Genomic DNA, 21,371 nt, shown 5'->3' with positions numbered 1-21,371 from the left:
ACTGTTCTAAACCAGGAGCAAAGATAGGGTTAGGACATGCAGGAGCGAGTTCTGATTTTCCTTCACATTCACTCTCTCCACACCCCAAGATAATCAAGAACTTAACTGCTGCAATTTGCTTGACAATTAACAAACACTTTCTCACCATTATCACATTCATCTTCACAACTCTGGGAGGTAATAGGGGCAGGTACTGACATTGTCACATGCAAATGAGAGCCCTGAAGTGTGGAGTAGCTTTGAGACCCACTGGGGAATAAGGCAGGTCAGTGGAAGTGGTCCCTGGGCTCAGGCAACAGGATAGTGCCTTGTCTGTAGAGATGTAAGAAATAACCACAATAAAACCAACTAAAATGTACTCTGCTTTTTATTACCATTCTAAACGATGTCAGTAATGAAACATGATTTCTGATGAGACAGACCTCTTACTAGACCTCCCACCCTGGTCTGCCCCTGCTTTGGGAGGATAAGTATGTTACCGTAAATTAAAACTGGAGAGGATATGGGGATGCAAAGAGGTCGGATCAAATTCCACATCTGAAGTGTCTGTACACAGACTCCTGCACCATTCCAGTTTAAAGCTCATAACTGAAGTATTACACCGTTTTAGGAAAAGAAGTAGGCCCTTAAAAAACTATTAAATCCCAGGGCACCTGGGTGGCTCAGTCAGTTGAACATTTGACTCTTGGTTTTGGCTCAGGTCATGATCTCAGGTCATGATCCCAGAATAATGAGATCAAGCCCTGAGATGGGCTCTGTGCTCAGTGGAGAATCTGCTTGAGATTCTCTCTCTCCCTCTCCCTGCTTGTGCTCAGGCTCTCTCTCTCTCTCAAATAAATGAATAAATCTTTTTTAAAAATACTATTAAATCCAAGAGGCTGGGCAGATTACATATTAATATTGGCACGTTGGGTCTGGCTGAGTCGACCAACCCTTTTACTCCAATCAGTGATACCAAAAGCTCTTCCTGACTTTCTGCTGGCCTTGCCACAGCTGGGGATGACTGGCTGGGAAATGTTATATGTCTTTGATTTTGTTGCAGATAAAACAATGTGCTATTACTGTAATCACAGGTCCCTGTGCTGCATCTTCCATGTCCCCGCTGATTGCTCTTTCATATTCCAGCCCCACCAAACTTCCAAAGCCAAGTGCTCTCATTTCCGTGCATTTTACAGACTTCCAACATACCCAGTTGCCCTGTATTTGACTCTCCTTGTGATGAGAAGGAGAAATGGCAGCTGGTAGTCTGAGAGACAACCCCTGACCTTTTCATGAAGGGACAAAAGGCTAGAGGCTGGAGTCAGGGTGCCCGTTTGGCGCAGCACTAAGAGATATTCCCCATGGCTGTGTCAGCAGCCTGCCCAAGTACAACTCGTTGACTAGCATGAAAATATTCCTCGGGGAAAGAGAAAAAATATGACAAGGCAGGAGGTAGGATTTGACATGATACAGATTTGGGAAAATGAAATGTGACAATTGCTAATACCGCGCAGTTCAATGAAAACGGGCACATTGCTGAGTCCCAGCAGGTATTGAAGCATATAGAAAGTGTATAGGTATTGAAGTGTAAAAAAGCGTTAAAATTATGTTGACTACACTATGGTTATCTCCATCAAACTAGGAGAGCATTTACAACAGTGTCTTCTGGGTCAAGCTGTTTTGATTTTGCCATTTTTAAAATGTCTTCAGCCATGTTACCCATAACCACACGGATGAGCAACAGCGGCTCAGTTGGCAATGTATTTATATGTGTGACCTAAGGTTGTATCTTTTGTTAGTCTTTGAATGGGTAGCTTAAAACATGTGGAGTGAAAAAGGCAATGATACCTGCCTTCTACTTTACTTGAGTATAATGCCCCTAACAAAAACTATTTTGTTATAATAAATTAGTGAATGTATTGTTTGGAATCTCAAACTCACTCAAAAAGTCGAGATTTTCCACAATGGGATTTGAAGATTCATTCCCTGAAGATTTACCCAGTTGAAGGCAAATATCACCGATTTCCTATAAAAGGCATGCTATTCCAAAACATTGCCTCACTGGGTGAGATTTAATGCAGCACTCTGTAACTTGACCTTCTCAAAATAAGCACGCATCTCTACAAGCTTTTTCAAGTTTAAGAGTGCTATTAGGAATCAGACAAAATGACCCTACCATTTGGGCTTTGGCTTCCTTGAGTTTATTCAAGTCTTGTAGCTATGGAATGATCTAGAATACTATATTTACAGTACAATATGGTACCTCATATTGCTCCCTACCCAGATCGACAGCACATACTGTTTTGTGTTCGGCGTCAACTGCAATCAGCAGAATCAAAAGGACAGGAGTTAGCAGATTTCTCCCCAGTGCTGACTCCTTGGCAGGCTCTCTCAGTGACTCTTGTGTTGGTGTATTTCCCTGGAGATGGGAGACTTTAACTGTGATTTCAAGCCATTGGGTTGTGAATTGAATATTTACAGAGAAATGCCCACCCCTTTGCTGCCAGTGAAGAATAGAGAGGCTCTTCATTGCTGTGAACTTGACCAAGAAATCTATGTAAGCATGTGTCTGCCATTGGCTTTCCTGCAGGGCTCAGAACACCGAACAACTCTTGATAGAGGGAACCTATGCTCAGGTGGCTTCCAAGCTTTGGTCTTTCCCCTGGCTGGCCAAGTGAAAGGCACTAGTCACTTGGGTCTTTAAAATATTTGGAAGTACGGGCGCCTGGGTGGCTCAGTTGGTTAAGCGACTGCCTTCGGCTCAGGTCATGATCCTGGAGTCCCGGGATTGAGTCCCGCATCGGGCTCCCTGCTCGGCGGGGAGTCTGCTTCTCCCTCTGGCCCTCCTCCCTCTCATGCTGTCTCTCATTCTCTCTCTCGCAAATAAATAAAATCTTAAAAAAAAAAATATTTGGAAGTACAACAGAGATTGTGGTATGACTTTCCCTTTTTTCAACTAGCTAGAAAATCTCTCTATATGACATTATCTTGTGTGGGGTTTTTTCTTTTCATTTTTAAGCATTATATAAATTAGAGCGGGAAGTTTGGTTTATGTTTTCCCTTACATGTTCTGTGATTTATTTGGAGACTCACAAAATGTATTTATTTTAGTTAGAAATTATTTTAATGTAAATTAAATACACAAAACACAATGTTTATTTTGTTGTTTTTGTATAACAAATGTCCCTGATTTAAGGCCTCCAGCTTTATAATCTTTATTAACAAATAGTGTTGGAGAAGGAATGTACCTAATTTATATTTTGGTCTGAAAGTTAAGATTACTATATTAGAATTGTAAGGCATAAATTCTTAATGGGGGTTTGGGTGAAGTAATGCTATCTTTTATCTTTCAAGACAATAATTAATTGCACGAAGTACCAAACATGCTGACTTCGAATTTTTTTAATACTTTAAATTTATTCAACAAATGATCTTCAAATACTAGCTAAAGACCATTCTAGGTGCTTAGGATACCAGTGAATAAATCAGAATCACTGCTGTCCTAAAGTTTAAGTTCTAGTGGAGGAGACAGATAGTAAACAAATCGAAAGAAACACACACAGTGACTACTGGCAAAAGAAAAATAAAGCAATGTAAACAAGATAGGGCATGTCAAGGGAAAGAGGAGGGGTATATTTTATAAAGGGTGATTCTGAAAGCCTACTTAGGGGATATTTGAGCAGAGACATGAAGAACATGAAGAAGCAGTGTGGGTCTTGTGGAAGAGGGGAAGAGCATTCAGAGTAATGCATACCCAAAGGAGATAGCAAATACAAAGGCCCTGTGGTAGGGAAGTCTTTGGAATGGATGAAGAAGTATAAGGAGGCCTTTGGGGTCAGGAGGCCAACATGGCTGGAGTGGGCTAAGAAAGGAGGACTTGGTTCAAGGTGAAATCAGAGGATTATCAGGGCTTTAGATACTTTACATATCGATAGATAGATAGATAGATAGATAGATAGATAGATAGATAGATAGATAGACAGACCTAGACCTTTATATTAATTCCTAGTGAAATGGAAGTTAATGAACTTTTTTAGCAGTCAAAGTAAAATCAAGCTTATAAGATAGTATTTCATGGAGATAGATTATTATAATACTGTCAAAAGACTAACATTTAAAGATGAAATAAATTAAACCATAGTGGCATTTTGTTAAAAAAAAAAAAGGCACGTTTTTGCTTCTGTCAATATGAAAGTGAGAGTCATCAGAAGAGAGCCACCTGTCTTAGCTCGGGCTGCTATAACAGAATACCATAGACTGTGTGGTTTGAACAACAGACCTTTATTTCTGAGAGTTCTTGAGTCTAGAAGTCCAAAATCAGGGTGCCAGCATGGTTGGTTTCTGGTGAGACCTCTCTTCCTGACTGGCAGATGGCTCCCGTCTCAGTGTACGCTGCCATGACCTTCCCTCAGTACGAGTGCATGGAGAGAGAGATTTCTCATGTCTCCTCCTCTTTTAAGGACACTGATCCCATCGTGAGGGGATGTCCTCACCTACACCTAATTACCTTCCAAAGGCTTCGCTTCCAAATAACATCACATTAGGGATTAGGACTTCAACCCATTAACTGGAAGGGGGCACAAACATTCATCCCACAATATCACCCCCAACACCATTCATCAAATTCTTGACCTCTCTTTTCTAACACATTAATGACACATGGTTTTCTCCCTTTTTTTTTAAAGATTTATTTATTTATTTGAGAGAGCGAGAATGAGAGAGAGAGAGTACATGAGTGGGGGAGGGTCAGAGGGAGAAGCAGACTCCCCGCCGAGCAGGGAGCCCGATGCGGGACTTGATCCAGGGACTCCAGGACCACGACCTGAGCCGAAGGCAGTCGCTTAACCGACTGAGCCACCCAGGCGCCCCGGTTTTCTCCCTTCTGATGATGAACTTCTATGACTACACACTCCATCTCAGACAGCTGATAGAAAATTCTTTCTTATATGACGCCAAAATTTGTTACATGATTAGTTTTATTTATTGGCCCTTGCTGTTGGAGCCATATGGAACTATATAAAATGAGAATGTTATCTTCTCTTTCATACCCATGTTATTTTCACATCATCTAACATCTCAGAGTGAGGAACTAAGAACTGAAGGCATAAGGATAGGTGTGGGCTGGACTGATTTGTGAAGAACTGAATGGAGTTATTCTTTTCACATATGCCTTAAGACAGATAAGATACATGTAGATTCAAATGATCCATTAGGACAAATGTATGTTTTATTCTTGTCATTGGACTCTGTCATATCCTTACGAAGTCATGAGTTGAATTAGGAACAATTTTGGGTGTTATTCAGAAGAGATTTCTGAGCCAGCAGACTCCGCCAACATTACAGTTGCCAATCTACTTCCCAAGTAGGTCATCTAGTTAGTGAATGCTCAGAGAAGTGCCGTCTTAACAGCACTTGTTACAGGGGCGCCTGGGTGGCTCAGATGGTTAAGCCTTTGGGTCAGGTCGTGATCCTAGGGTCCTGGGATCGAGCCCGGCCTTGGGCTCCCTGTTCAGCAGGGAGACTGCTTCTCCCTCTCCCTCTACTGCTCTCCCTGCTTTTGTGCTTTCTCTTTTTCTCTCTCTCTCTGTCAAATAAATAAATAAAATCTTTTTTAAAAAAAGTACTTGTTACAAGTAGAGCTGAAGGTTGAATTTTCTAGGCTGGGCAGTCATATCCCTCTGTTGAGTCATTGAGCCTACTGGCAGCTACACCCCTCTGATGTGTTTCAGACCTTCTTCTCCATGAGTGTCCCAGGAGGTACTTGTGAAGAGTGAATTTGGACCCAAGGCCAGGACTTCACTTTTATTCTCTGTGAATATCATTTTATTATATCTAACCTATCACTCCAACTTCTTAGAATCGTTTTAGATTGAGATTCTATCATTTGATGTATTCACTGAAACTCTTAGCCTCATGGTATCTTCAACTTGTTCAATATCTCATATTCTCTAGGAAAAGTGTTAAAGAAGATTGGATAAAAAATACGGAACTTTACGTCAGGCCACTATCAATTCTGCTAACGTTGATAGAGATTCAAGATCTTTAGATGTGATCATACAAGCCATTGTTCACTTCCAACAGGTACATTCCCTAGTCGGAGGTCTCATGCTATACCTGCCTTGAGATTCCTACCCACAATCTGGCAACCCTCTTGAAAGAAATTATGAGAGTCTCGAATAATTTCTTCTAGTGTACATTTCTAGGTTTTATGGATATTGACTACTTTCGTTAACTCGCAAACCATATCTTTTGATAATCAATTCTAGATTTTTTGCTCGGAGTATACATTGACATAACTGGCATATAGTTAAAAGAGCCATTTTTTCTCATTTTGAAATGTAGAATGATCTTGATTTTCCAGTGCTACCATCAATTCCCACAGATCCACAAAGACCAGTGACAGTGTGTAAGTTGTTTTTCCGGGAAAACTGAAAGCTGTTAACAATTAAACACTAGTATTTGTTGGATTTTAGTTTTTTCCCAGGTGACCTTCAAAATTTAATAGTAGGAAACTAGGAATCATATCACTAAAATACTAAATGAAATTTAACATAATAATTTGTCACTTGCCATTTAACGTTATTAGAATTTTGAAGGAAAGTCATAAAGTTTGTTCAAGCAATTGTTTTAACAAAAAATGAAGTAGTAGGACCTAGTTTTCTCTGACCCTGATTTTTTTAATGTTTCTTTTGAACAGTGAGTGTGATCTGTCATTTCCTAGATAGTAGTCATAACTTTTTAAAATAATACATTTTTTTGGAATTGGGACTATAATTCCAACACCACCTCTATTTTAATAGAAGGTGAAAAATCAGAAGATAAGGCTGTATTGTGCACATTGGTTATAGGGCTACAATTTATATAATTAATTGTAGCCTCAATGGATTCTTCAAGACAACCGGCAATGAGATTGATTTTGCAAGCTACCATTTGCAAGTACTAGATATTCTTTTTGTAAACCAAGAGTGTGTAATCCAGATTTAGAGATAAAACATATGTAGTAGTAAATATGGCATGACTCAGAACATGGCCAGTATTAGTATAATACGATTATAGGACCATTATCGGGAAAACTCAGAGAATTTTTCAATACAGTTGCGACATTGTAGAGGGATTTGTGGAGTAGGTGGCATGATGAGAGGCTTGAAGTGTTGCAGTTGTTGAAGATAAGAACTTGTGGGTAGAGGGAAACATGGTAATAAGAAAGTGTCATGTGCTGGGGGGTGAGGTAGAAGGAATCAAAGAAAAATAATCTTACCAGGCAGTTGGCACACAATGGTTGCTCCATAACCACCTGTTAGTGTTTGAATGAATACATGGATGGATGAGATGGTTGGTTAAGGCAATTTCTGTGTATCATATGTCAAAAGAAATTTCGAGTTTGTACTTGAAGATGCAGGGAGCAACTGATGGCTTTTAATCAAGGTAGCAGCAGGAACAGGGCTTTGAGCACCCGAGACATTGGAAAGCCATTTAAAAAAAATGCACTTTATGCTTACTTCTCATAGATTTTCTTACCACTTTACCTCTCCCCGTGAGTCTTTATGAAAATTAACATGTGAATAGGCAACATTTGACAATAGGTGTTGATAGAGAGAATATTAAGTCACCAGACAGCCCGAGGTCGTAGACAAAGGCCTTTTTAAAGAAAAGGTAGAAGAGAAACAAGCAGCGAACACAGAGGAAGCCCCAGAGAGATATATTTTACTTCCTAGCCTCCAGGGACTGAAATGGTTCCAAAGAATTTAATTGGCATAGTCTTGCCTTTCATTGTAGGTACGGGCTCATATGTCACTCAGATTTATCTCTGTCAAAAATAGTTTGATCCAAGGACATTTTGTTACCCTACCTTGACTAAAGATGTAGATTTTCCTCTGAGTTGCTAGTGCCACAGTCTGCAAAAAGGGCCATTTGCGCCACCCCTATTTTGGGGAGGCTCAGGGGTTGGTATTAGATGAAGAGACGTAAGATTTCCCTGTCACTTGGGAAATCCTTTCTCCTCTTAGGAGTTTATTAGGTTATTTAGCAGCCACTAAGTTTAGCTTAAAAGAAGAGGTGGAAGCAGCCTCTGAAACTTCCAGGCTGATCCTTTCATTTATCTAAGTTCCATTTCTACTTCTGCAGAAAAGAGCCAGATAATAAAACTGATCCTATTTCCTCCGTGGTTATAGCTCCCACCCAAGGGCATTTTTCTAAGACCAAATAGGATGGAATCTTGAGGACTGGGATGCATCTTAGAGATCATCAAGTCCTTCTTCTCAGTTTTACAGCCAAGCAAAAGAAACACCAGTAGAAATGTTCTATGTAAAATTAAAATACGTGAGACAAATCGTTCATAAAATGATGCAAACCTGCTTCACCAACCAAGGGATCAGAGGTTAAGAACTGTAGAAATGTTTTGGCAGGGTACCGGGCACTCAGATAACCAAGCTCTGAAGGGAGCCAAAGAGAAGCGCAGTCTAGCCAGAGGCAGTCTGCCTATGATGTACCATTGATACCATTTCCGCGGACCACTTACTGTCCGCTGATGTCATTATGGTCCTTAGCCACCCCAATCACTCCGATTCAACCACTGCAATCTCTACTCCGCCCAGGCTCCCACTGGGCATGTGCTTCATTCCCTCGATGTTCAGGCTTCTGTGTGACAGCGTCAACCTGGCCCCCGTACCGTATATGCAATGACTTAGTGGCAAGGGCTGGGAGAAGGGGACAGGGAGGTGGGGGAGGAGAGCGGATGAGTCTCTGCCCTTTGCCTATCTTGAGATTCTCCCCAAGTCTGGAGTAGTTACAACAACAGGTACACAGTACAGCTCTGTAGACTTCTGCACGGACCTCTGTTTTGCACTTGACACAGGAAGTAGTCACGGGGAGTGGGTAGGACATGCCCGGGCAGCCCCAACCAAGACTGGCTCAGAAGTGCAGCCCTGACAGAAACGGGGCTTTGGTGATTATCGTCATTGTTGTTGTTTTTCTCATATCAGATGCAACCAGACACCTGTTAAACCTGTAAGCTAGAGTTTCTCCAAGCATGTTGGAAAATACTGCTTACATAAGAATCATCTGGGTACTTATTAAAGCAGATACCTTATCCCAACCCAGAACTGTTGAATTAAAATCTGTGGGGCCTAGATACTGAATTTTGAGAACCATTGATTTACTCAGGGCCCATCTGCATGTTGGTAAGGTGCTATATCCTTTCCCTAACTCCACTGACTTGTCAATCACATAGAGAACTAGAAAGTTCCACAACTCAATCCAGAAATGGGGGAAAGTGTTAGCTCTAGATTCCCAGGTGCAGAGTCCCTGTCATTATCTAGTTACTATCTTTGTAATTACTGTATCTTTATAGTTATGTCTTTCTGCTTGGCAAAGGCAGAAAACTTAAAATATAAAATATATTAAGCTCCTACTGTGCATGCATCATGTATCTGTGCTGAAGGAATTTCTATTGCAAAGGTCCCATATGCATGCTAACTTGGTTCTTAAGAGTTTATGAGATTGTTTAGCTTTCACTGAGTTTAGATTTCCAAAGTGTGGTCCCCAGGCAAGCATCCGCAGCATCATCTGAGAACCTGTGGAAATGCAAATTCTCCCCAGACTTCCATTTCAGCTAGCTTTCTAGGTGATTCTGATACATGCCAAAGTTTGAGGACTTTGGCTCTAAGCTTCCTTATCTGTACTATAAAAAATAATAATTTATGCCTCATAGTTATCCTGTATATTATTTTCTATTGTAAAACTAAGCTAACATACAAAAAAACCACTTTGCCCCCAAAAAGTGTTTGATACATAGGAAAAATATCACTGAGTCTATATTTAATTTTTAAAAGTTGCTCCAGCTTTCTAAGGGCTTAATTTCTAGGGAATCCATAGGTTGTGTATAATATAAGCGGTCACATTAGAAGTCACATACACACTGGGTGTTATACACAACTAATGAATCATTCAACACTACATCAAAAATTAATGATGTACTATGTGTCAGCTTAGTGAACTTAGTAAAAAAAAAAAAAAGAAGTCACATATAAAGGTTATAGAAGGGATCCAGATGCTGTAAAGTTGTAGTACTTCTTAAGAGGAATGAGGTTTTTTATTCCCCATTTTAAAATGAAGACCAGCCTATCCCTTTTCCCACCGTTATTGAAAGCCATTTTAGGACTTACTTACAGGTGACTTTAACAGGGCATTGACAAGGCTTCATGGTCTTTAAATTTCTTAATCCCAGGTGAGGCCAGTTACCTGGGGCAATAATCTCTGCAATAATTTCTACCTCTTCGTCCATTTCACCCAGATAAAAATCCCTGAATCTGGACTTGCCTTTGATTTTCAAAAGGCATCATTTTGTGACTCCAATGCATGCTAGGTGACATTTCTCCTCCTAGAGTGGGGATTGAGATTGAAATGCGTGTCAACCCCACTAGAGGGTGACCTTTGTCTAAGTCGGGGTGCAGAGAAACTGAGGGTGTGCTCCGCAGCCACCTCCAGATTAGATCCCGCTGCTGTTTATTCAAGGTGAGGGAGAGGCCCGAGGCACCTCTTCAGGTCTCCTCAGGCCTGAGCATCTGCCTGTTGCTAAATAACCCAGGAGTTTGCTGGGGACATTTAGAACTGCACCATTGTATGATCTCAGTTCGTATTTTAGGGCAAATTCTTGACTAATAAATGCATGTCTGAATTTCAAGATTCTTTATCGGTTTTAATTATTTTTCTCAAAAACCCTCTCTTCCCCACCCTCTGGAAAAAAAATAACTGAAAATATGAAAAAGACAACTCTGTCTTTGTTTTTTAGAAACAAAATAAAACAAAAAAGGCTGTAGGCTTTTGTTAAGTTCCATTTAGCGATTTAAAAATAAGACAAACAGACTCTCTAGATACCAAAAAACAAGGAAAGGCATGATCAGGATGTTCAGACCATGATCAGAGAGTGCAGTTTAGATCAAGCCCTAAGAAATTCATATTGAACACCAGATTTGGGTTCCCTTTCATGGTTTAGATTTAAGAAGTAAAATATTTATAAATGTTGTAATAATTACTCCACTAAAAATCTCTCAATTAGACACCAGAGTTCAATGTTATTTTAAAAGCCATCTTAGTAAACATCTCTTTGCAGTGTGTAAAATTAACTCAACACTTTCAACACTATGAATTCAAAAAATATTTATGTATTCTGGATGCTTGATATACTAACTTGATTTTTAATCATTTTTAACAGGAAAAGAAAGCCTAGCATAGGATAGTGCCAACTGAACTAAAACACGTAGGTTGTACTTTTTTTTTCTTTTCTCAGAGTATTGTAAAGAATGCTTCTAGAACACCAGACAGCTGTTCTACCAGCAAGAAAATCAATTAACCTCATGTAGAAGAAGACTGTAGTAATTAGCCTGGGTTCTTAGATACAAATCATTTTTATTTTTATCCACCTCTGTAAACCAGAAAAACACTGCCATACGAAATGCATGTCTATTAAAATACGAAGAAAGTTTTTCTGTCGCGTGAATTAGTCGCAATTAATTTTTAACTTGCATCTAAGTTCATGCGGAGAGGTTGCCTTTGGAAAGAAGTAAGTCTCTCTGTGAAGGATGGGTGGTTTTATCATTATTATATTCTTGAGGGAACAGATCACAGCCCGAATTGAAACCTTTCTTCCAGAAAAATAAGCCTGCTGTGCTTTCATACTAAAATAGTATCTATGTACAATCGTGTATGTTTTTTATACAGAATTGGTGTGAGCTACTCCAGTAACTTCTACAATTCTCTCTAGTCGATGCATTATTTTTTTATCTGCGAATGTGTATCCCTATGTTTAACATGAGGTATTTTTCCATTAAACAACTCCCACTTGAAACCAAGAGAAGACATCTCTGACAGTTATGTGGGGTTATGTGTAAGCCCGAAGTCTCGCAACCACGCCAGCATAAGGATGTCACGGAGTTAGACTATGGTTTGCAAATTAGAGTTGGAAGAGGAACATGCCGTTTAATTACTTCATGAAGATGCCCCTCAAACATTGCTTCCAATTGTGAACTCTGAACGGTATGACTAACATGCCTACCTGTCCGTCACCTGCTAAGGGCTGACCCTTCCTGTGCATATGGAGAGCAACTCATCAGGCAGGGTCTTCGCTTCTCTCCCCACTTGAAGATTAGATTGCCCCAGCTGGTCTGAATTCCTTGAAAGTTTAAGGCTTCACTGATTTCTTTTCAGCCACCTGTTTGGGTTCTTCCTTTGTCAGGTGAAGTCTCAGGCTGACAGGCGTACACAAAGCTACTGGAAGAGACTGTGTGAGGGTGAGGAGGAGGGTGGGTGGTGCGGGGTGAGGGTTCTCATTTTGCTTTTACATCGTTCACATCGTGAGGAAATGTAGAAACGTGAGCCTTTCCAAATATTCACTAGAATGTCTCCTCTGCATTCTTTGTGGACAAAACTCAGAAATAATTTCAACCACCTATGTTTCCAGACCTTCTGTTTGTTTGTTTATGATTTCTGCAAGTGGTAATGGTTCCTGTGGTAGGTTTATATGTAGGTAGGTTTATATGTATATACTTAGATATTTATTTTTCCCCGTTTTCTTCCAACAATGCTGATGCGGCGTATACATCTTTCTAAGTGCTTTACTTCCACGTCCGTTTCCCTGGGGGAGTGCACTCCATGTCACATTTTCACTCTGGTTTATAGTTAAATGAGGAGAACTGGTTACTGATTTTTCTCCAGGTTCAAGAACTATCAGCTTCCTCTTCATCATTATTAGCGGTATTTGGGATTGTCTGTTTCTCCATTTATAAAATGGAAATCACAGGCAACATCTGATTTTTGTTAAAAAAGAAACGCATAAAGGTGTACTCTAACTACGTGGCTCCAAAGCATTAAAAATACTAAAAATGAGAGGGCAGCGCACAAGATTCCCTCTGGGCAGAACTCTGTTGTAATGCACGGCAACAAAGGAGAAGCGGGTTTTTCTGTACTTAACTTCGTTTACCTGACCCTGAGTGAGGCAGGAGGAGGGGCACGAAGGATGTCAGGGAGGAACTTGATGCGATCGGAAGCACTGATCCCATGATGGAAGCACTAACTTCTAGAGACTTTAAGTGACAGAAGTTCAACTTCTACTTTTAAGCCCCCACAGTTTAGATAGCCCATTCCTTATAACGGAAAGTATTTTGAAATGATACAGAGTTTACCAAGTACTTTTATTCGTGTAAGTGGTCATTTTTATATCATCGCTCGCAATAGTAAGACTTGTTTGGTATTTTATACATGAAAGTTATTGCTGTCCTTTTGTACCTCATGCAGCTGATTAAAATTTGTATTGAATATTTTTAAATTTTATTTACAGCAAATTCTAAATATTTCATTTTTACTCCTCTACTCAACTGTGCATGAGACCGTTGAGAGGATAAACAGGATATAAATCTGTTTTTTGAATGTTCTTTCTGGTTAAGCAAAAACAATGCTTCAGCTTTCTGTTGTCCTCTTTAATTGTTGACACTTCTTTAATTACAGGTTTCATTAGAAATATGCTTTTATAATTTTACTGAAAGGAATTAAAGTGTATCCATGAGGTAATTAAAATAGAAATAAGATATAGGTAGAATGCTGCTCCATCTGTTTTATAATTGAGCTATTTAATGAATCAACGTGAATTCTATGTTACCTCTATAGATCAAATTGGAAAATCTTCTCCAGAATCCCAGCTCCAAATCTCAGATATTCTCAGAGAGATCTGTCCACAGATGGAGTTGTTTCTTTTTCTTCTTTTCTTTCCAGAGAAGTTTTCTGTATCTCAAAATTATTTATTCTAGGACGAGGGAATCCCATGAAAGCTATACGCAGCTAGCCCCAACAAGGGTCTAGTGCAGGGGTTGGTAAACTTTTTCTGTAAAAGGGCCAGATGAATGTTTTAGTTTTGTAGGTCATATGGTCTCAACGGCTACTACTCCATGGCTGCTGTAGCTCAAAAGCCACCATGAGCAATATGTAAATTAGTGGGTGTGGTTGTGTTCCAATAAAACTTTATTTACATAAACAGTTGGCAGCTGGGTTTGGCCTGGGGACTATAGTTTACTTATCCCTGCTCTCAAAGTTCCATTTTAGTTTCGCCAACCTGCACGTTCAAATATTGTTCTTGAGAACTATTAATGTATATATCTTCCCTTATACATAATTGCTGAGAATTCCTAATGGGAATTTATTTAGACATTAATGGAGGTACCTATGCAGAGCCTGCAACATCTCTGACTCTGGACCAAAATCCCCCTCCACCCTAAGTCATTTATTTTTAATTTTTTTTTTAATTAATAGACTACTCTTTTTTAACAGTTTTAGGTATACAAAAAAACTGAGCAGAAAATGAGAGAGTTCCTATATACCTTCTTGCTATCCCCCACCAATTTCCCTTATTATGAACATCTTATATTAATAATACAGTACCAATGTTACAATTGATGAGCCAATATTGATAAATTCTTATTAACTAAAGTCCATAGTTTACATTAGAGTTTACTCTTTGTATTGTGCATTCTATGGGTTTTGACAAATGTATAATGATATGTATCCACCACTACAATATCATCAGGTAGTTTCACTGCCCTAAAAATCCCCTGCGCTCCACCTAGTCATCCTTCCTCTTATAGTCCCTGCCAGCCACTGGTCCTTTTAAGTGTCTCCAGAATTTTCCCTTTTCAAGAATGCCGTACAGTTGGAATCATACATGTCTTTGCAGATTGGCATCGTTCACTTAGTAATATTCATTTAAGGTACTGTATCGCTAAGTAATACTTCATTGTATGCATTTACCACAGTCTGTTTATATATTCACCTATTGAATGCCACCTTGGTTGTTCCCAGTTTGGGGCATTTATGAATAAAGTCACTATAAACATTCATATGCTGGTTTTTGTGAGGCTATAAATCTTCAACTTACTTGGGTAGATACCAAGGAGCATGACTGCTGGATCACATGATCAGTTATCTTTTTAAAATGCAATCTTAGCCATCAGAAAGGATGAATACTTACCATTTACATCAACGTGGATGGACCTGGAGGGTATTATGCTGAGCGAAATAAGTCAACCAGAGAAAGACAATTATCATATGGTTTCGCTCATATGTGGAATATAAGAAATAGCGCAGAGGATCATAGGGGAAGGGAGGGAAATCTGAATGGGAAGTAACCAGAGAGGGAGACAAACCATGAGAGACTCTTAACTATAGGAAACAAACTGAGGGTTGCTGGAGGGGGAAAGGGTGGGGAGATGGGGTAACTGGGTGATGGGCATTAAGAAGGGCACGTGATGTGATGAGCACTGGGCTTTACGCGCAACTGAACTACGGAACTCTACATCTGAAACTAATGATGTACTATATGTTGAGTAATTGAATTTAAATTTAAAAGAAAGATGCTATCTACACAGAAAAATGAAGTAAAATACAACATCATCACATCATCCCTTTGCTTGAAAATCTCCGGGGCTCATCCTCGCTTATTAGAAAGTCACATCTCCACAGCATGGCCAATACAATCTGTGTCCCGTCTTCAGTTGACTATACAGACCTTAGCTTCCACCACACTGCCTAGGACTCCTGCCTCAGAGAGCTTCTTATAATTATAATTTCTAGAATGCAGCTCTTTTCCTTTCAGTGGAGTGCCTTTCTCTTTCTTCTTCACCTGACAAACTCCTAATCACCTTTCAAGACCTTGCTAAGGAGCACCTCATTTAAGAAGCTTTGCCTCTTCTCCTAATCAGAAGTAGCTGTTCCCTTCTGTAGATTCTCACTCTGATGTCTTCAGTCTGTTGTGATGGCTAATGTAGTATTGATAACCTCTACGAAAATTAAACTAAAACTCTAAGAGAACAGAGTCTCTATCTTACCTGTTCTTCCACCCCCAGCAACTAGTATGTGAGTTAGACACTCAAATATTTGTTGACTAAATGAATGACTCAGATAGCATTGGAAAAACAGAAACAAAAATAGGCCTCCCAATCTTCCCTGTAAGTTTAATTCTCCACATGCTCCTTAGAGTTGGCTTCATATTAAGTATGTTCATCTTGCATACACAGTGGTGACACTGCTGAGCTGACCCACATTGTACTTCAGGCTCACCTTACTGTCCTATTAGTGTCCTATCTGTTGCCCCACTGGCACATCATAGGATATGCATTCCATCTCTCATGCACACTGACCGGCTTAAGCTACAGTTACTTGGGATGGGGACACAAAGTCAAAGTTATAAGAAATTTAAACACAACATGGTCTTTGCCTCATTAACTGCAATCATAGTAGCCAATTGGACTACAGTCTACTCCTCCAAGATCATTTATACTCCCTCTGCCAACCTTTCCTTCACTGTCCTTTTCTAGGGTGAAGTCAGTTACAGAGACGTCTGGCCAGTTTCTCAGTAGCTTCCTTTGATTCTATTTGCCAAGTGCTCTTTACAAAGTATTTCCTTTAATTGTAATGGCACCCATGGAACCGTCTCTGCTCCAGCATTCACCAGTTTTAAGACTGCCCTGCAATTCCTGCTCCCTGATGCTGATCTGCCTCTGGCATTTCCTGCTGGTGACCCCCACTTTCCCTGGTCCCCTGTCACTCCATCTCTTTGTTTCCATTAGTCTCCTCGGCATCATACAAACTGTCACTCTTCTTATTTAAAACCCATCCCTCAAAATCTGAACCTTCCCTTGAAATATGTATGTTTGTATATGTCCTATTTCTTTTTTTTTTTTTTAAAGATTTTATTTATTTATTTGAGAGAGAGAGAATGAGAGGGAGGAGGGTCAGAGGGAGAAGCAGACTCCCTGCCGAGCAGGGAGCCCGATGCGGGACTCGATCCCGGGACTCCAGGACCATGACCTGAGCCGAAGGCAGTCGCTTAACCAACTGAGCCACCCAGGCGCCCTGTATATGTCCTATTTCTTAAAAAAATTTTTTTTGTAACTTGCCATTTGTTTTCATCTTTGAAGGAAATTGTAAGTTCATCCTGGACTTTGTGTTACTCTGTATGTATTATATAGTTAAATACAGTCGGATGCTATATGTCAGCAAGGCTTTTGAAATCTTCCACACTGGCAATTATGGGTTGGGCTACATAACATTGTACTCAAGCCAGGGTAAGCATAGAAATCTCTATATATTGTTTGTCCTCTGTCCATAGACATCAACCTCAGTACTCATCTTTTTAATCATTTCACAACAGTTCATCATTTAAAAAAAAAAATCTGATAGGAAGCTTTTAGTTAGGCCATATTTTCAAATGTCCATGTGAAGTAAAAGTATGTACAGCTCTACTTTGAAAAGTCATAAAGGTTCTCAGATGCAACATCTGTCACACTGCAACTCTTTATTATATATATTTACATGGACAAAACACAAATGTGGCCCCTGACCCCATCAATACGAGAATTGATTGGATACTGGTCATTGAGGCAGTAAGATTAAGTTTCTTTTTTCTTTTATATCTTTAAAAAAATTTTTTTGATTGTGGTAAAAAAGCACATAACATAAAGTGGACCACCTTAATCATTTGTAAGTGTGGCTACATATTGCATTTGTGGAACTGTCTAGCAGAGCCAAAGAAATGCCTTAAATTTTCCTCTTTCAACAACAGGCTCGCTGTTTCCATTTGCAGAACTCCATGATTGATAAACAGATCTGAATTCGTTTTTTTTTTTCATCTCCCTCAAAGTTATATGAATTCTGCTAGACATTATTACAATTCTCTTCATCCTTAGTCTTCTCATAAAAACAGTACTTAGCATTTATTGAGTAGACACTTTGCACCAAAACTATGCTGATTTTGTGTCCAATGTAATAATTCTGTAGAGTTAAGTATTTTATTTTGGAGGTTTGGTGACTTTTCCAAGATTATATTAAATAAGAGGCCAGGGTAAGAACAAATTCAGGTCCATTTAGTTTCCAAATCCTCGACCTCAACCCCTATACTGTAATTAACGGGGGTGTGCCCAACGATCACTGGTTTTTCATCTGTACTTTTCTCTCCTGATGACTTCAATGCACCTACATTCAAATTTTTTGATCTGATTCCGACTACTTCCTTAACTCTCAATTGATTGAATGGTCTTTCTCTGCATGTTTATATTGTCCTTAAAAGTGTAGTGATTCGGGGAGCACACTGTCCCCTAGGGGCAGGCTCCTGGGGGCTTTGTAACAAGGTGCTGTGATACTTGTTAATTTATTTTCAATTTTCCTCCTCAGAGGGCCTACCATTTGCTTGGCCTTTTTAGTTGCAACAGCAAATTGGACTGATTGAGTGAACAGAAGAACTAATCTATGAAACCAGACCTAAAAGCTTACCCAGTTCCATCTGGAGAGAGAAATGTGGCAAGTACAGGATCAAGTGTACAGATTAATGAAGGCAGGAGGGATAGGCTGATGGAATTTCTGTTGTTGTTGTTGTTGTTTTACTGTAACACCCCATAAAAATGAAAATCATTTCTAAAAGGGTTAGGTGAGTTCATGAATGGTGATAAATAACAGCTATTAAGGAAACAAGTATCTCAGAGCCTACTTCTAACTGCTTGCCCTGATATCAGTAAGAATAACTGTGTTTCATAGTATTCTGAAAAGTCACAAATTTAACTTCTTTTGGCATTTTTTGGGTTATTCTTACGTATTTAACTAATCACTGGGAATGGAATAGTTTTCTACCACAGTAAACTTAAGAGATAAACCTTTTTGCAAATGTTTCCGCCCTCAACCCGGAAGTCTATGATGGCCATCTTCCTCTTATGTTTTAGTTGTGATCTGGGAACCATTCTGTTTGTTGACTGGAACTTTTTAAAAAGAAATAAAACTGTAAGAAATTTAAGGAACTGTCCCCCGCAAATTCCAGTCCTTTCTCTTCCAATTCCACTTGCTCTGCAACTAATAGTACTTCCTCAATGTGATTTGTCTTTGTTCGAAGAATGCATTAAGTTTTGTAAAGTAATCTGAAATTGAAAATACACACACACACACACACACACACAGGCTACCTGAGGAAAAAAGTAAACACACAACATTGTGGAAAATTACCCAATAGATATTAGAAATAATAGTCTACAAAAGGACAGAAAGCACCATGTAAACTTATGTTATACATGTAAGCTTAATTTTGCCCAAGAATACAAAACCGGAATGTGTGACCTTTCAGAAACAGCAAGGAACACACACCAAATGTCAGCCAGTTCCACAAGCAAGAAACCTGCACATTGTGCTTGACCCTCCCTCACCCTCCGTTGCCATGTGCAATCACAGAGTACTAGCTGTTTGACCTCCTAAAAACTCAAATCTGCCCTTTTCTCTCCATCTCCACTGGCGATGGCCTTTCCTGGCCCTGCAGTAGACAAATCAGCCTTCTTGTATCCAAAGCGACTCTGTTCTTCTCCATTATTCACACTTTGGCCATGGTGTTTCCAAATGCCTAACTGACTGTGGCATGCTTTTGCATAAAAACTTTTAATATCTTCCCATTGTCTGGAGAGAAAGACCAAAACCTGATCATGACCGTCTGGTTTGGCTCTTGCCTACCCCCCAGATCTTAACTTTCCCTGCTGTCTCCTTCACACTCTGCATTCCAATTTCACTGTTTTCAGTTTATCCTTCAAATAATCTGTTTCTGCTCCTGCCCCAGGGCTCTGCACAGGATACTGCCCTTTCCAGGAATATTCTTCACCTTGCTCTAAACCTAGTTAACTCATAATGATGTTTCAGATTTCAGCTCAGAGTGTAATATTTTTTCCTTACCAACTCAGGCAAGGTCAGATTTGTTTGTTAGATGTTCTCAGAGGAATCATTCCTTTTCTTGTAAGAACTTGTCTTGTTTTATGATAATGTAATCATTAGTGTAAATATCTCTCTCCTCCGCTAGACTGTATCCTCCATGAGAGGACAGACTATATCAATTTTTGCTCATTGTTATGTCTCAAGATCAAGAACAGTGATTGGCAAATACTAGAAACTAAACTTTCATTGGATAAATGAATGCATGACTTTTAGATATCATTAAGTATAGAATAATGGAAACTTGTTTCCATGTGTTCACAATACTCAGATTTCCAAATGTATTAGCTCATAGCTGAAACAGGAAATTTAGTATTTATAATGGTAGATTTTTTTTTTTTTTTAGCAAATGTAATTCTTCCCATTTCATAGTGTCATACTCTCAACCAACAACCTGGAAATTAAGAGAGTGTAATTCACTAATGCCTGTAATATTTCATGATATTACATGAAATTACAGTGCTAATTTAGAGAGAATTAAATCCATAGCAGGCCAACTTTGGTGGCCTCAGCCTCATCTAGGTAGAGTATACTAGTCATGGGTTGACATTTTCCTCTCCTTGGGTGCTCCACTTCCCTGGAAGGTATTGTCTCTCTTCTTGCTTTTCTCGTCTCTCTCTTCAGTGTTTGATGTTTACCCTTGTGTGTTAACCTTTGGAATCACCGAACAAGTTGTTCCCAGAATCTGGGAAATTGTGTCCAAAGTGTTACTAGCTACTAAAGCAAAATCAAGAGAAAGTAATCCTCAGGTTTTCATCTTAGTATGATGTGGGCTTCCTCTGTGCTCCACACTATCAGTGTTGCTGATTCTCATCAGCTCCTGAATTCTGTCTTAGTCCGGTAAGATGATTTATTGGATACTCTGGGGAAAAAAATTAAGCCCCTTCGATTTGCTCCATATTTTTAACATCATTATTATTACTAAATACGTGCTAAGTAGCAGCATGATGCACATAAAATATCACATGGATAGAAATAAAAACATCTCATCCATTGCTTAGTGGAACTTGTGCCCTCTGAGTTTCAAAATCATCATCTGTGACATGAGATAATGCTTTTTTCCTTCTCAAAGCATTTTTTAACAGCATTATTGAATCGAACAAAATATGTGTGAATGGTCTTTGAAAATCATAAAGCTCAATATACATTAATATTATTCAGTAAATATGGTATTTTAGGAGTACCTGTAGAACCTGCTGATAGTTCCTTTATTTTTCTATGGAAACTTGCATTTTAAAGTTTGGATAAACTGGTACTCTTGATTGTTTGCTTTGGTTTGCTTTTCAGTTATACAATTAATGGTTCTGACTAGGTATGTTTTATTAGGAAATGTCCACAACATGTGAACTAAATACCAAAAAAGTTCAATGGAAAGGTCTAATTTAAGATTTTAAATGGGGTTTAAAGAAAGGAAAGTAGAAAAAGCTTCAGACGCATGTAGACATTAGCCTAAAGAGAGAAGTTTGTAGAGTCACAGAAATAGTATTAAAATACAGTTCAAGAAAAAAACTGATGAAAACAAGGACATATTTACTCATAGAATTCGGCAGAGAAACAGAGCTAAATATTTGACGTTTTATACTCAGTTACTCAAGACAATGGGCTGAGAAGTA

The 21,371-nt window shown here is 39.2% G+C and overlaps 2 protein-coding genes across 8 annotated transcripts in view; one reads left to right on the top strand and one right to left on the bottom strand.

The window, feature by feature from the left end:
- The window catches only part of ITGBL1 (integrin subunit beta like 1), a 244,585-nt gene that overhangs the window by 2,096 nt on the left and 221,118 nt on the right, over nucleotides 1–21,371 (bottom strand). Inside the window, exons 11-12 of one of the 3 annotated variants that reach the window (XM_081815180.1) lie at nucleotides 7,238–7,303; nucleotides 2,190–2,398 (exon numbers count right to left, since the gene is read on the bottom strand). In XM_081815180.1, coding sequence (XP_081671306.1) covers nucleotides 2,371–2,398; nucleotides 7,238–7,303 — 94 coding nt within the window. In that variant the 3' untranslated portion in view covers nucleotides 2,190–2,370. Of the gene's footprint in view, nucleotides 1–2,189; nucleotides 2,399–7,237; nucleotides 7,304–21,371 lie in introns of those variants that run through there. The other 2 variants (XM_081815177.1, XM_081815178.1) reach the window with 2 other exon arrangements.
- Nucleotides 1–21,371, top strand: part of FGF14 (fibroblast growth factor 14) — a 586,337-nt gene that overhangs the window by 550,044 nt on the left and 14,922 nt on the right. The window lies entirely within an intron of this gene.

The sequence above is a fragment of the Leptonychotes weddellii genome, chromosome 3 (assembly GCF_054177405.1).
Source record: "Leptonychotes weddellii isolate Sample4059 chromosome 3, ASM5417740v2, whole genome shotgun sequence".
Classification (NCBI taxonomy): Eukaryota; Metazoa; Chordata; class Mammalia; order Carnivora; family Phocidae; genus Leptonychotes; species Leptonychotes weddellii.
Note: the sequence above shows the minus strand (reverse complement) of the source record. Positions and strands in the feature narration are given on the sequence as shown.